General features: G+C 43.1%; 1 protein-coding gene across 2 annotated transcripts in view; it reads right to left on the bottom strand.

Moving 5' to 3' along the window:
* Nucleotides 1-9,853: 9,853 nt before the first annotated feature.
* The window catches only part of ankfn1b (ankyrin repeat and fibronectin type III domain containing 1b), a 184,431-nt gene continuing 178,911 nt past the window's right edge, over nt 9,854-15,373 (bottom strand). For both annotated transcript variants that reach the window (XM_084741297.1, XM_084741298.1), the window contains 5 exons: nt 14,892-15,060; nt 14,602-14,768; nt 14,258-14,465; nt 12,407-13,140; nt 9,854-11,431 (listed from right to left, as the gene is read on the bottom strand). In XM_084741297.1, coding sequence (XP_084597423.1) covers nt 11,117-11,431; nt 12,407-13,140; nt 14,258-14,465; nt 14,602-14,768; nt 14,892-15,060 — 1,593 coding nt within the window. In that variant the 3' untranslated portion in view covers nt 9,854-11,116. The remainder of the gene's footprint in view (nt 11,432-12,406; nt 13,141-14,257; nt 14,466-14,601; nt 14,769-14,891; nt 15,061-15,373) is intronic.

A 15,373-nucleotide genomic window follows, 5' to 3' on the forward strand; every position in this document is an offset into this window, starting at 1 on the left:
ACCCCATCCGTCACCGCAATCATATTTTCAAAACAATAACACAGCCGGGGGGGTGGGCATGATTGAAGTGTGTGCGTGTTTGATCTGCTGGTATGCGAGTGTCTGTGTGTGTGCGTATGTCCTTTGTGTGCATGTGTGTCGTTATTTTTAGGCATGCGCTCGTTTCATCTGAGTGTGAACATGGTCGTTTGACTTGTGTGTGTAGGTCCGTACATGCAGCCGCAAAGGAGCTGTGTGCATGCATACTTTGTGCAGATGCGTGCATGTGTTTGTGTGTGTGTGTGTGTGTGCTGTGAGCCGGGCCTTTGATGGCGTGGCCGGAGCGTGCCTAATGTGACTGCTTGCTGGGGTGGGGTGGGGTGGGGGGTGGCAGCGTTGAGCCTCCTGCCCTCGTACTGTCTACCCTGCCGTGGCCCAAGGCTCCCCCTGCAAACTTGAAAGGACCAAAGGAATCCCCCCCTAAACCCCCCGACGCCGCCCCCCACATGTTTTCAGAAGGCATGACATCATCCTTTGCACAAAGGGGGCTGGAGCTGGGGTTAATATGGATGTATGTGTGAATGTGTGTGCGTAGGGCACAAGCCCATCGGTCACACAGCATTTGGCTGAAATTCAAGATTTGTCCTTTATGTTATTTCCTCTTATTTCTAGATCACCACTGGACTCAAACTAGCAGCCTCCTTTTTGCATTTCCAAACATTTCCTCCTTTTATTCTGAGGCACTGGAATCCTCCAAGTCCCCACAAGCTGGTGTTTTTCTCCTTCCTTTCTTTTTGAGACCCTTTTATGTCAATGACTAACATGGATTTGATCCTAAATGTCTGGGGAAAGAAAATAAATTGCTTTCAGGTTGTTTGCCAGGCGCAGGATACTGAAGCTGCACGCAGAATACCCTCGGCTGGCCCTTTGCTGCCCCTTCCCTCTCTCATCTTTGTCTGCTCCTTAGATGTTTTTTGTCATCAGCGTTGTTGGCTCTCTTAAGACCAACCCTCTGGCTCCTCTGCATGCACCCAACTTTCACTGCAGACCCAAGCTGTTGTTTTCCCAGAATTCAAACGCTGGCCGGGTGGGTGAGGGAAGTTTGGAGCACTTTCAAACAAATCAGTGTGGTTCATAACTGTGCAGACGATGACAAATGGTTGACACACGGGGAGCATCGGGGGCTGCAGTAAGACTCCACAAGGATGTTGGATGAATTGTTTTATGTTTGACCTCCAACGGGAGACGTTTTATATCAGATGTTTCCATTTTATGTAGCCCTGGTTTGGTTTGGGTAAGAGGAGACACCAAACTCACATAGGCTCCTACTGTAAACCAAGAATTGACTGGAGAGACAGTTCTCTGTAGATGTGTACATAACTGTGCATGCATTTCAGCAATGAACACTTCATTGATCTGTGATCAATTATCACCTTGGTTTTCAGGAGCTCTTTCATTATGGCTAAAACGAACAATGACAAAAGCAGCTGGAATTAACACAGAAGCAGGGTGGTGCGCCTTCAAGTGTCTCTTCAGGTTGCTTGTATTCTTACCACCTAATTTGTAGCCACAGGGCGTTTCTCCGTCTCCCGTTGCTACAGTGTAATGTGTTTTCCTTTCTGTTGAATTAGAAATAAAGTGTGTCCATACATCTATTCTTTTTCTGACTAAACTCTTGTTGCTTTACAGCCATCGTGTTATTGTGATTAATTCACATTGTTTATTTCACCTTTTCTGATGCAGTTTGACAGACAGACTAGAGACACAACTGGGGGGAAATGTGATGCATTTTGAGTGTCCGATAGCCGCCACTAACATTTTAATCCTGTCTCATCTCATCAACTGAAAGAAAATATACCTTTTGTCACAGTTTTTATTCTTAATCTATTTTTTTAGCTCGTGAATGTCTCATCTTTGTCATGGAAAAAAGGTTCTTGATGGACATATTTATCTCCACCAGGTGTAAGCATGGTTGTGTGCGTGCATGACCAACAGACTTGGAGCTTGTCCCCAGCTATTCTTGCATGCTACTGGACCCATCAGCATTATTTTTTGTGCACATTCATGACTGTATGCTGAAGGACCTCTGTCTTCTATAACTGATTAGTTGGTGATTACAAAGGGGTCGCATCCAAATATTCCTTTCAGGTTGCCTGAAAGATCTGCACTCTACTGAGTGTACTTTTCTACTCTACAAGTTCATCATAGTTTTTGTTAATGAAATTAACACTGAACAGACAAGTGTTTAATCAGACCCCAGTTGCTCCCTTCTATTCAGACTGGACTGCTAAATGAGGGCCAAATGACTGAGGGCCTTTCTTTTTTAAAAAAAGAAGACATTTTCTTGTCAGTGCCTTAATTAGAAGGTGAGAGTACACACCTTAGTGACAGTGGGGGTTGTGGAGGCCAAAGGCACAGTCAAAGCCACCAGCATGGCTAATGTCATGGCCACTGGGTTGTGACTGCCACTCCCAACAAACACACACACATACACACACACACACAGAAATTTGCACTCTCGCACACTTAAGAGTTCAGAAGCAGTCAGATTTTGCATTTTGCTGACACATTAACACATGAAGTGTACACATGCACTCCTCGCACACATTTCTTCATGACTTTTATCTCCTTCCCCTCTGTCTCTCTCTGTGTTAAACACTCTCTCTGCTCTTACAAGTGTTGCTCAGAGGTGAGGGCTCGTCACCCTCGCCTGTTTAATGGGCCGTCCGTTTGCCAACTGTTCCTTTGAGGGGGCCGGTGCGTCGGGCGTCGGAGCCGGGATTTGGGAGGGAGGGCCGGTGCCGCTGGATCAGACAGATGGAGGGGGGTCCGGCTCCATTCATTTAGCTCTATGAGAACAACAGAGCCCCACTTCAAACAACAAGGACGCAACCTGCTGGCCCCATCGTCTGCGTACGCAGGCATACGCAGACACACACATGCTACAACACATGCACACTTGTGTTCAAACACACACGTGTGCTTTTATTAGAACTTTCTTCACTTGTGTTTGATTTGATGTGTCTTAAATCTACCTCAAGGACATAAAGTCAACACCCAGAGATAAAATTGTCACTGTTGCTGTTCACACTGCATCTGCAGCTCATCTGCCACACACATCTGACACACACTTACATGTATGCACACGCACACACACATATGTACCACACACTACACACATATGCGCGGGGGGCATAAAAACACAGGCTCCATCAGTGCCCACCCCCATTCCTAGCCCTTTTTACCCCGGGACTCCCTCCTCTGCTACCACCCAGCACCCCCCCACCCCTCCTGAATTCACTGGCACTTCCAGAAAGCTCTGAGGCGCCAGCGGAGCGGGGCTCATCTCTTGGGAACAATAAAGCCAGATCTTCATAAAAACTTCAAAAAGGCCTCGCCAAGTGTTTTATAGGTGCTTTAAAGGTTTATGGGCCCTGGGGAGGGAGGGAGAGAGAGAGAGAGAGAAATGAGTGATGCAGTAGTGGCAGGCTTCACTTTTCCCACCCACTGCACGCACACACACATACAGAAACACACGCATGCCAGCATACGCATACATGCAGTACACACCGCTGCTAATCCGCCAGGCTGAAATCGGCTGGTGGTAGGCAGGGTGGGGCAGAGGGGTGGCGGTGGATGAGAGGGGCTGGAGGAAGGGAGGGAAACAGGTGATCGGTCGGTGCAGAAATGGAATAGAAGAAGAGGAAAGAGGGATGTCACCGTGGTGTCAGTAGAGAGCTGTCATGTAAAGAGGCATACGAGAGAAGTCTTGACCCTGATTGGTTGAAAAGCGCATGTCATTTACCTTGAATACATGTCTGCATCCAATGTCACACAAGGCGTCTGTCACTCAGGAGGTAGAGCGGGTTGTCCTCTGATCACAGGGTTGGAGGTTCAGTCCCCACCTCGTCTGTCCACATGTCAAAGTGTCCTTTGGCAGGACCGTGAAGGCCAAATTGTTCCTGATGGTCAGGAACACCCTGCATGATAGCTCGCTGCCACTGGTGTGTGAGCGGGTGCATGAATGGTGAATGAGAGACAAAAACCTTGCAGCACATGGGCTAAAACTGCAGCCATTTACTGTTTACATGTTTAGGCATCCATCAGTGAAAGCTGTTCATGTTGGGTAAACTTCACTACTTTTCTCTTTAAATCTGTTATTTTTTTTTTCAGCTGTATTGCTGAAATATGTATCAACTATGATAGAAATACTCTCGTAAGCATTGGACTTATCACCACAGACCCCCCCAGGATGGTAAGAGCCATGCTAACCCGACTTGGATTTAAGGCTGCTCCTGGCTTGTGTGGAGTGAAACAACGGAAAATCAGTCTGTTGCGCCACATCTCTCAGTGCCCTTTCCCACCAACATGAAACCGACCCCGTTCCAGTTTAAGAGCCTAACTTTGAACTGTTCTGCATTTCCACCAAAAATGAACTGTTTTGGAACATGACAGGTTGGTTCCCTGCTGGAATCAAAAAATTGCAGGTTTTTGTTGGGAGATAAAGTGGGCGTGTCTATTCTGCAGGTTTTTGTGAATTGTGCAGCGCCTTCTGCTGGTGACACGCCTGATTACAATAGTTTCCCTCAAAACTGGAGGGAACGATGGCTGGTTCACCCAAGAGTAGCAGGTTTCAAGGATGCTGAGCTTATTTGGTAGAAAAGGGCCCACAGAGACCTGTTCCACAATATTTTGAATGAAGCTGTTGCACTTGATGGACAGACCAGGTCTGATCAGGTGCAACATGCAAAACTCCAGCACAATCAATGAGGCTTTGTGTAAAATACAGTCAGGTTGATGGACAATGTTTCCCAGATATCAAACTTTGTGCAAGAAGATGTTGACCTTATTATCATCCCCATCTTGTTGCTGCCACTTACATTTAACCTGATGCAAATTCAGAAACTGCACTGAACTACGGTTTCCTGGGTAAATATGTGTAATAAAAATAATTGTGTATATTGTTTTATTTAATTCTGTTTCATATTATATCCTATTCTGCTCCAGATGTAATTAATTGTCTGTATATACATTATATATTCATATAGCAGAACAGCTCATTTTCTTTTACAACCTTATGTTGTGTAACTAATAAATGACCTTCACACCTTCACAATCCAAAAAGACTTCAGGTTGGGTCAAGGTGAAGAGCACAGTGGTGGAGCACTCTGAGATGGAGGAGATTAGGACTGGAGGCCTGCTCTTTCAAGATGCACTGGTTGCTATTTTGCAGACAGATCGGTTCAGCTGCACACAAACTGGAGCTCATATGCAACTAGCAGTTTGGACTCTTCAACTTCCAGTACGGAAGCCTCTGAATCCCACTTCTCTGCCAGGGAAGGTGCTGACGAAATCACCAACTGTATCAAATGATCCTCTTGGATACACAACTTCACTTTGTTGCCGCAGATATTTTGATGAGTCACAAGTCGGTGCAGCTGAGCCGAGCACACTCCACTTTGAATCTCTTTTATGAGCATGAATAGCCACTATTCAGGGTGTTTTTGGAATGTTTTCTTTATAGGTATTCAGATATATGCCAGCGGTTATATTTAGCTCGGGTCCTCCTGGAGTCAGAAGGTTTAAAATTAGGAGGTGTCAGAATTCCAGTACAATTCTTAAGTTACTGTCAATAAACGGTAAAGGGCTGCTCTTAAAGGCGTAGTGTGTTGGCAAGGATGCATTATGACATGATTTGTGTGTGATAAGCTGCTTGGGAAAGTGCGTGTGAATTTAGTACAAAAGTGTAAATCCTCTACATGGTATACATGCGCATTTACACATCTAAATTCCTGAGTGCATGCCGCTTATGTACACCAATGTGTGTTTTTGAGTGTGTTTGTGTGTCCATCTGCACATTAGTGTTTGTAGGATCTGTTGACAGGGAAGCATGCAGCATTTTATTTGCTCAAGGGTTGAAAAAACATATGGTGCTAGCAAGGGAGTGCTGTGATATGAGCCTGCTGAAAGCAACCTGGCCAGTCAGAATTCAACCCCAGGATCATGATTCAACTAAACATTTTAGCACACTGTATAATAACGGAGCTGTGCTACATAAAGTTATATTAATGCATATGAAAATATGCATATTCAGATTTTTTTTTTTAGATCCATTACTTTTAAGATTTTAAGAAATATTTCTTTGTACCAGTGACTACCTCAATCATGAGCACATACGTAAACAGGTATGTATGTAAATGGGCCGTGACATGAATCAAATGGCTATTTTATGTATAAAGTGTTTGTTTTTAACACTTTATTCAAAGTTCAACAGTTTGAGTGGGTGAAATATTTGAAATTTCCAAAAGTGGTACTTGTTAAAACATTTTTATCAGTGTTTTATGAATTGCATTAATGCTGAAAATGAGGAAATTTAGGTATATATTTACATCTTAATGTAAATGAACACCAACCTTGGCACCTCACTCACACCTCACTCTTTTCATGGCAAAATTAAACTATATCTCAGTATCCTAAAAGTGTTTAAGTTAATGTGTAGTTCTACAAACATGCATATATCATCATTACAGTACTGCATTGAGAATTTAACACTGATGTAATGCACTTCACCCTGAACACAGTGGCAGAGATGTCATTATGTCAAATATTTTCCGAATGCTAAGCATGAGCTCTATTCAAACCTGTTAAAAAATGACGGTAAAAACACTACCTCAGCATCAGCAATAGTACCATCATTGTTCATCTCTCTGGCGAGCGCACGCTGCAGGCTTCACGTGGCCATGCCCACCACTTACACCGTGAGATTCTGTCTGCAGCTGCCCACCATTCAGTTTTCATCAGCTGGGTGACAAACTCTGATGAGGTCATTGCAATATAGCATCTGTAGGAACAAGTGCCCTCTATCTGTCATTGAGTGTGATTCATATCAGATGAACGAGCAGCTTTTTGGAGTGCATCGTACATGTGGATGAAACTCCAAGCTAAAAGAATAAGCCCCAAAGAAAATCTGATCTGCACACACTTGAAATATAAGCTTGTTATGCTCCTTATGGCTCATGAGATATGCCAAAATATCTCCAAATCCAAAAAAAGTTGGAACACTGTGTAAAAAGTAAATAAAAACAGAATGCAATGATTTGAAAATCCTTTCCTGTTTTCAATCTATATTCAAATATACAGGCTTTTGGAGCAACATATGATGCCATCCAGACAATGTCTTTTTTTTTTGTTAGAGACATCCCTGCTTATGTCAGAAGGACAATGCCAAGACACATATTCTTAGTGTTACGGTGGCTTCGTAGTAAAAGAGTTCAGGTACTAGACTGGCCTGCCGGCAGTCCAGACCTGTCCCCCATTTTAAGAATGGGAAAGAATTTCACTTTCAAAACTTCAACAGTGTGTGTCCTCCGTTATTTACTCATGCTTACTGAGTGTGTTGTGTTGTATTATATTTGAATTTGATGCTTGTCCATCAAATTTAGAATGAATGTATATTTACATAAAAAATAAAGTTATCAGTTTGAACATTAAATTTATTCTCTGTATTCACTTGAATAAATTCGAAAAGGATTTGCAAATCATTACAGTCTTTTTAACTTACGTTTTACACAGTGCACCAACGTTTCTGGAACTGGGTTGTAATATATTTCATGGATACTGGTGGAATTTTCAGCTCTTCAACTAAAACAATGCAGTGCAGTAAATGCAGAAAGTCCTATAAGCGGTCTATCTGTCAAACAGGAAGTGTAAAAAGGTCAGTATCACATAAAACTGTTGTTATGGCTAAGTGGAACTCACATGAAGGTTAGAAACTTCCTACACTCGTGTGCAAAAATCCGTTAAAAGAGAAGAAACCCACATAAACAGCCGAGGCTTTTATTTTGTAATATTCATTTATTGTTCAATAAAAATAGATTTTAAAAAAGTGACGTGATGTCTCCTTCATGACTTCGCCTGATGGATCTGCCAACAGCTCCTTGTAAACATGGGGCTTTACTTTATTTTTTGACTGGAAGGGAATTTAAACCCCCTTCTTCCCCTTCAGCTTAATCTTAAGACAGAATCCTGCTTATAACTTCACTGACCTCCGATCTCTGTAGTGACGACAGCCCCACATTCACTTACTTTCACATTTAGGGCAGATACAGTACATTCATCCCCTGGTCTTGGTTGTCTATGTACATGGTTTCAGTTTCTGGTTGTGTGATTTGTTTTTGCAGTTGTCCCTCGTAAAAACCGCTTTTAACATTGTGAATAAAGAAGACATCTAAGCGCTAACACAAGAGTTCAAGCCATTAGTAAAACCAATTACAACTCATAACATCAGTTTGTCTTAAGACATCTTTATACAGTAGTTACACGTAAACACATCTTTGAAGGTGTAAGGAAACTAAACTCTGTAAACACTTTGAGAGACACCACTGTTAACTCCCCCGTGAACCTGGAATGCTACAGTAACGGAGGCCAGGTCCACTCACTTCACCCGTCAAACTCTCCTCTTTTGGACCTTTCTGGTGCTACATTTGGAGATGCTGCAGGTTGTTATGATGATATGATGCTGCTGAGCCTGGTCAGTGTTTCATAGCAGGAAACACTATTGATCATATGCTGAAAAATGGTTGATATAAAAAAAATAAATAAAACACAACAGCCCGCAGCTTCTGTGAGTGTGAGATGTCGAGTTTGATATAAACAAGGTGCAGACTGTTCTGCTTCAAATGTAATGTTGTGAGGTTTCACAGACTGTTACTGTGAACGGAGAAACCAAAACTTGGCACAAGCTCCCAAAAATTAGCTAAAAAGGATGCTTTAAATTGTTAAGAGGTCCATGCAGAATCACTGCATCGTTCAACTCTCAAAAACCTCTTTTTTCTTTATATTTCATCATACTGTATTTAATTGTTTGCTATTTTCTTTCCTCGGTTCAGTCCTGAAATGTTTCAGTCCTGGTTCAACCATGTAAAGCCCTTTTAAGTTTGTTTTGAAAAGTGCTGTGTAGATAGTAGAACTTTCTTCTTCTTCTTCTTCTTACTATGTTTTGTTAATTGGGTTATTTTAGACCCACAATTCATTCGTCTTGGAAGCCAGTGGTCACATAACAAATCAGATTAGACAAGCTAGCGCAGTTGCTAATAGCGAGATAATCTTCTATCATGTTTACTATCGACTGACTATAGGATGTGCGAGCTATTTCACTGTTATCTAATAGACCATCGGATGATGACTGACACAAAAAAATCTCCTCCTGCTTCTTTTTAACCGTCAAACATACTAATCACTGTAACTTTGCTCGTTCAAATGTAAACGCAGACTCGATTAATCTGATTTCAAGAAGAATCTGACCTGGTGTCAGTCTTTAAGAATAATTATGCAGAAGTAATCGATCTTCTTGAGGATGGTCTTGTTAATTTATGTAGGTCACAAAGAGGCAGCAGTATTAAACTGAGACTGTTCAATGACCAGTCAAAAACTCCTTATAGTGGCTTTATGTTTGTGTGAAATGTTCAAAATTAAAAGACGTCACAGTCCTTTCCAGTGCAACTAAAGACTGTGTGAAACCTGAAAAATGCTCAGCACCATTTCCCAAAGTGAAAGTCTTCAAATGGCTTCTTTTGTCCAACCAACAGTCTGAAAACCCAAATTTACTATCACAAAAGACAAATAAAAGCAGGAAATCCTGACATTTAAGAAGCTGGAACCAGCAGATGTTTGAAATGTTGTCTTTAAAACTGCATTGAAGCTCACACTGGTCTGCATCTGGATGTGTGAATGTTCTGAAAGTAAGAAATTATTACAAAGTAGACATAATGTTATATTTTGGAGGGAAGTTGGCAACAAGTCTGCAGATTGTTTCTGTCATAATCACTAACTGGGTTTTCACTGTTTTCTGTCTCTGCAGTACAGGCAGACGGTGACAGAAAACTAGCCTACAGCTGCTTTCACTATTCTCCACTGGTCAGGAGTTTCTAAAATATATTTCTAACCATCTTACAGTTAAGGCCTTTCATTTATTTTGCATCAGTTTAGACGACAGTCTAAAATATATGTTTTTTTTACTTTGCTAACAAACACTGGGCCTCTTAACAACTTGAGTCATCCCCTTCACACCAGAATCCCTTTGGGAGAGCGTGCTCTAGACTGACGGGCACCGTTTTCTGATGCATCTGGGATTACCACTGAACCAAACACAAGAAAACACTCAACTGGTTAACTTTTAGTACAGCATGACTATAGTACTTCAGGTGTACTTAACATGCTTTTCCCCCATCTATTAGAAAAACAAAGAGTCAAGTATTGCTTGTTTTTGTCTCTGTTGTGTGAAAATCCAAATTAGCTGGTTTTATTTGTGTCACTTCACAAAATGAGATGATCGTATCTGTTGGCTACACTATGACTGAGTCTACTGTACAGAGGATTTGTTGCTGCAAAAAGGGAGAAAAAGAGCACCAGAGAGCCGGTGCCAGGTTCTAAAAGATGCAGCCTCCACCCTCCTCCTCCTCCTCCTCTCTCTGCTTCGCTACCAGACAGTAAAGTGGCCAAGAGCAGCTGAGTGACAGGCTGACGGGCCAAATCGTCGGGCCGATTGCGTCCCCAAGCGGAGACGCCAGCCCCCCTCTGTACTTCTCCCTTCCTTCCTGGCCTCTGGGCCGGGTCCAGAGCCCACATCCTGGGAACATGGGGCCGGGCGGCTGCAGCCGACAGCTCTTTGGGAGTGACACAATGAGAGAGTTCATAGGAAAAGCCGTGTCCGCGTGTGGCTGGGAGGAGATGATGCTGCCCATGTTGTTTTGGCAATGTGCGCGGCCCGATGTGCCGGCATCAATCATGCCAGAAGTCAAAGTGACGCTCCATTAATCTTGCTCAGCATCACAATCTTTTTCCCAATGATTTCTGACAGCACAAAAAACTCTTTTCTCTTTGTTCCGTTTTGTTATTGTTCATTTGGTGTCCATATGAGGGTCTCTGATGTTCAGAAAAAAGGTTCTGCGCACAGGAGAACACATTTCATGGAAACAGAAGCCTTTCAGATAACAAGAACACAGCAGAAAAATATGACGACATGTTATAGCTGCAGTGGTGGACGGGAACACCACAATGAGACAGAAAAGATGTCCAATTCAAGAGCCTGTTTGTACAAATGTAAGAGTTACTGTCTCATTCTCTCTCCTGGAAGTTATCACACTGTGGTGGCTCGGCTGTGTTTGAGCGCTAGTGGCGAATACTCTTTAATGCGAACGCACAGTTTGCCCCTCAGCCAGGGGTTCTGCAGCTCCAAGGGACAGAAATCATCCTGAAGCCACTTTTCTCTGTTGTCCACAACCAGCACCAGGCCAAAGTGCTTCAACTGTTCAGGACTGTAGTACACACACTGCTCCTGTTCACCTCCGCCTCCGCTGCTGCTGACTCCGAACATGCGCCGAGAAACGATGTTCATCTCTTGCACCACCAGCTGGACCATCTCCCGCGCTGACGTACATGGAGTTACACAAAGCTGAAACACAGGAGGAGATATCATATCACAAACACATCAACAGTTTAACAGTGAATTGCTTCATCAGGGAAGATGGTTTTCTTGCTGGGATTGGTACCTTGGGACTGAGTTAGCCTACTTTAACAACAAGTACCCAGAGGAAAATTTTGTTTCTCACAATCATCTTTTCTTTGTCCTATGAAAAAAAATATGAGATTCTTATTCTGAGCTCACTGAAGTCTCATCTGTTTCTCCTAAGGAGCAAAAGAAAAGAAAAACGGGATCTTTTGCTGAGCTCATATGAGTCTCAGAGATATCTTGACCGCAGGAAAACCGCTGGGGGGACTTTAATTTGAACACTGAGAAAAATGTAAGAACTTCATCTGGGCTCATATTAGCCTTGGATTGACATGAGAATGAGAAAATGGTCAGAGATCTTAAACTGAGCTCATTTATGTCTAGGTGACAGAGGCTTGAGGCTCTGAGTAGCCAACCGCTATCTGTCCATCGGGCAACTCTGTGAGCTAAATCACCTTGGCACTGCACTCTGTCATCAAACTGGCCTTATAACATTTAATGACATCTTTATGACAAGTTCAAATGGTGCCCCTCAAGTTGAGGTCCAGGAAATTATTCATAGACTGTTACAAAAGCGTTTGACAGTGTAATAGAACTTAATGACATCTTCATGACAAGTCCAAAATGTGCCACTTTACTTGAGGTCATGGAAAAATATTCATGACACATTTATAATGCTCTCATGATGGCCAGTGTAAAATGCAACCACATATGACAATTTAATGTCATCTTAAAACATGAAGCTAATCAGTTTCTGTAAGTTTGATAATGTCAAGTTGTCATAACAAAGAAGAAGAAACAAAATTACATAATTTGCTGAATGACACTTAATGACAACAGTCATAATCATTCATAATGACTCCTTTATGTTCATGACAGGTGTCATCACAAATTAAGTGTTACTGAACACATCTGTACCTTAACACTGGTCTCCTTTGGCAGGCCTGTGCAGTATTGTGGGTAAACTCTGAGTGTGGCGTGACAGCCTTTCCTGAGGGCAGCAGGTGATGGCGAGGAGAGTCTCTGCGTGCCGCTGTCCTGCGATAACGTACGCGCTGGGGGAAGGTGTGGCAGGCAGCGCTCAGCCGGGCAACAGCGGTCCACCGACGAGGGCCTGTGCCATCTTCGCTGTGGTGAGGTGGAGGGTGAGGGGCAGGTGGTGTGGTAGCAGTAAGGCTGGTGGTGGGCGGAGGTGGTGGAGGGGAACTCAAGGCTGCTGGTTCTCACACAGAAGGCCTGTCTCTTCTCTGTGATGTGCAGCAGCTCGATCTGCCTGCTGGGCAGGATGAAGTCGCTATCAAACAGCTCTGGCGGACCCCTTCGCCTTTCCCCTCCACACCGAACTCCTCCCCCTCCGCCACACCGCTCACTTTCCCTGCCGTGCTGTGGCTCTGAGGCCTGGAGAACGTCCGGCGTGGAGTCCCTCAGCGCTCCACCTCCGCGTCCGCCACCACTCAGACACAATACACCTCCTGAGTTGCTCCCGTCGCTGCGCAGGTAACCGCGAGGCTCGAGTGGAGCGGAGGATGAGAGGGGCGAGGGGGGCAGGAGGTCCAGCTCACGGGGGCTCTGAGCTCGGCTGGAGTCATAGTCGCTGTCAGTGGTGAGGAAGACCTCAGAGGAGCCTTCTTCATCTGACAGTCCAGCAAAGTCTGCAGAATGTGAGAAAAAATAGTATTTGATATAATATAATATAATATCTATATATATAACCGGACAATTAGTAAAAAAGAATTAAACTATTAAACTATTTTGGTTCTTGGTTAATAATCAAAGTAATGCTGTTTTCAACCACTCAAATATGGATATTTCCTGCTGTTCTCTGTTGATTGTCATATTAAACTGAATATCTTTGTTTATGAACTGACAAAACGAGACCTTTAAAGACCTCACCTTGGACTCTGAAAAACCCGAACTGGCATCTTTCACTATTTTGTGACATTTTATAGAAATTGCAGCCTTAGATTAAACATGACAATTAACTTTAGTCTTTGTTGTTATTTGGTAACTGCTAATAAATAAGCCAATTTGTACAGGGGTAAGTAAAAATTGATTGTAGGAAAGTAGATTTCCGAGCCACTTGCCTGACCATGAAAATGAAAAAACACAAAACAATTGCCAGACAAGAAATAGATCAACTATCAAAGAGTGGATTAACCACATGGCATCTTGTGTGGTATTAGAGAAGGTAACTTACATATAGACAAATGTGCTACATTCCTTAAAAGAGTTAGAGATCACCTAACATAAGGCAAATCTCTTAAATTTTCTTATAAAACATTCTACGTAATGTAAGGCAGAAACCCAAAAGTGTTTTTAAACTTATTGTATGCTGCTTAGTAAAAAAAATATGGAAATGCAAAGTTTGCACCCAACAGCAACAGGCAGGAATGATATTGTGAGTACAACCTAATTATTTTCATGTAAATTGTATTTCTTTTTTGTTTATATTTGTTTATTTTGGCATTGTTATGTTGTTGCTTTTTTGTGGGTTTCTGACACATTATGTGTTGTTAGTTACACATTATTGTTATTGCTTTGTTTTTGTGTTATTGGGAAGTGTCTGGGAATGCGGAGCGTGGTAAGAGGGAACATTCCTTGTCCTTGTCATTTGTGCTGATAAAAGAAAACAAATAAACAGTGTTTACACAAAAAGTGTATTTGAGCAATACAACATTAGAATCCTGCATGCTAGTCATTTTTGTACGTTATGTATAAAACCTTGTATTTATTTTCAGACATGTTTCTGTTGTGAGGGTTGATTCTGACCTGAGTGCTTGCGGCAGGGTTCGGGCGAAGGCATCGGGGAGGGCATGAAGTCCGGCTGAGACGAGGTGGAGGGAGGTTTCTCAGGCAGCACTTCTTTGGAGAAGTCAATGATCCAGGTTACGGAGATGCCTCCTGTTGGCTGCTTGTAGCGGGCATACTGCAGGGCGTCCATGATCCACCTCGCGTCGCGCCACACCTCCTCCATTTGCTGTTGTACAGTCATCAAGATCATAGTTGTTGTCAGTAACAATCACAGCCTTGATAATCCAGATGTTGCAGCATTGTGTTTAAATATATACATACTGCGGCTGTTTTGTTTTCACTTGGTGATTGAATGGTCTTACCTGCATGTGTTCCTGGACCTGCTGGTGTTTCTTTTTAGCAGCGAGGAGCTCTGCCTCTGAGAAGGCCTCTCTCAGTGCCTGCTGGGACATGAGGGACTCCAGCTCCAGCAGAGCCGACACTCTGCAGTACTGACCGATGAAACTGGGGCAATAGGCGTTAAAGTGGACTGTGGGACAATCCAACAAGAAAAAAAGAAATGTAAGATTTAGATCCGAAAAAACTAGCTGGTCTCAAATATTTGTTTTATATGAATGTGAAGCCGCTCCTGCCTAAAAATTGATCTACTGACCAAGTTCAAAGATCTGCAGGGGCAGCGTGAGGAAGCCCGAGCGGGGGGAGTAGGGGTTGTTCTGACCAGGAGCGGTACACACTTCATCTGATGGTGGCAGGAGGAGCAGGAAGGACACTTTCTCCCCAAACTCCAACACCTCCTGGCTGTAGATACGGAAGTCCTGTGCCTGGACACGGACAGACGATCTCAGTGAAAGAATACTGACATAATATCAATGTCCTCCCTCCTTTTTTTTGTGCAAGGTTACAAAATCATTAGACTCCACTTCATCCTTTAATTGATTTATTTTTCATGCTTCTATTTGAGTCCAGGGGTGAGTACGTGTTTGCAATCAAGCCACAAAAGGTCATGGTTACAGGGTAAATTGCTAACTCACCATGTTGACTGCTGAGTCTCATGAGTCTCGTTTCCAGGATGTCAAATACTGACGTTTTGGGTTTGTGAAGCGTCCCACACACAGTAAAATAATGAGAAAATAA

This window comes from Lutjanus erythropterus, chromosome 17 (assembly GCF_056507025.1).
Source record: "Lutjanus erythropterus isolate fLutEry1 chromosome 17, fLutEry1.hap2, whole genome shotgun sequence".
NCBI lineage: Eukaryota > Metazoa > Chordata > Actinopteri > Lutjaniformes > Lutjanidae > Lutjanus > Lutjanus erythropterus.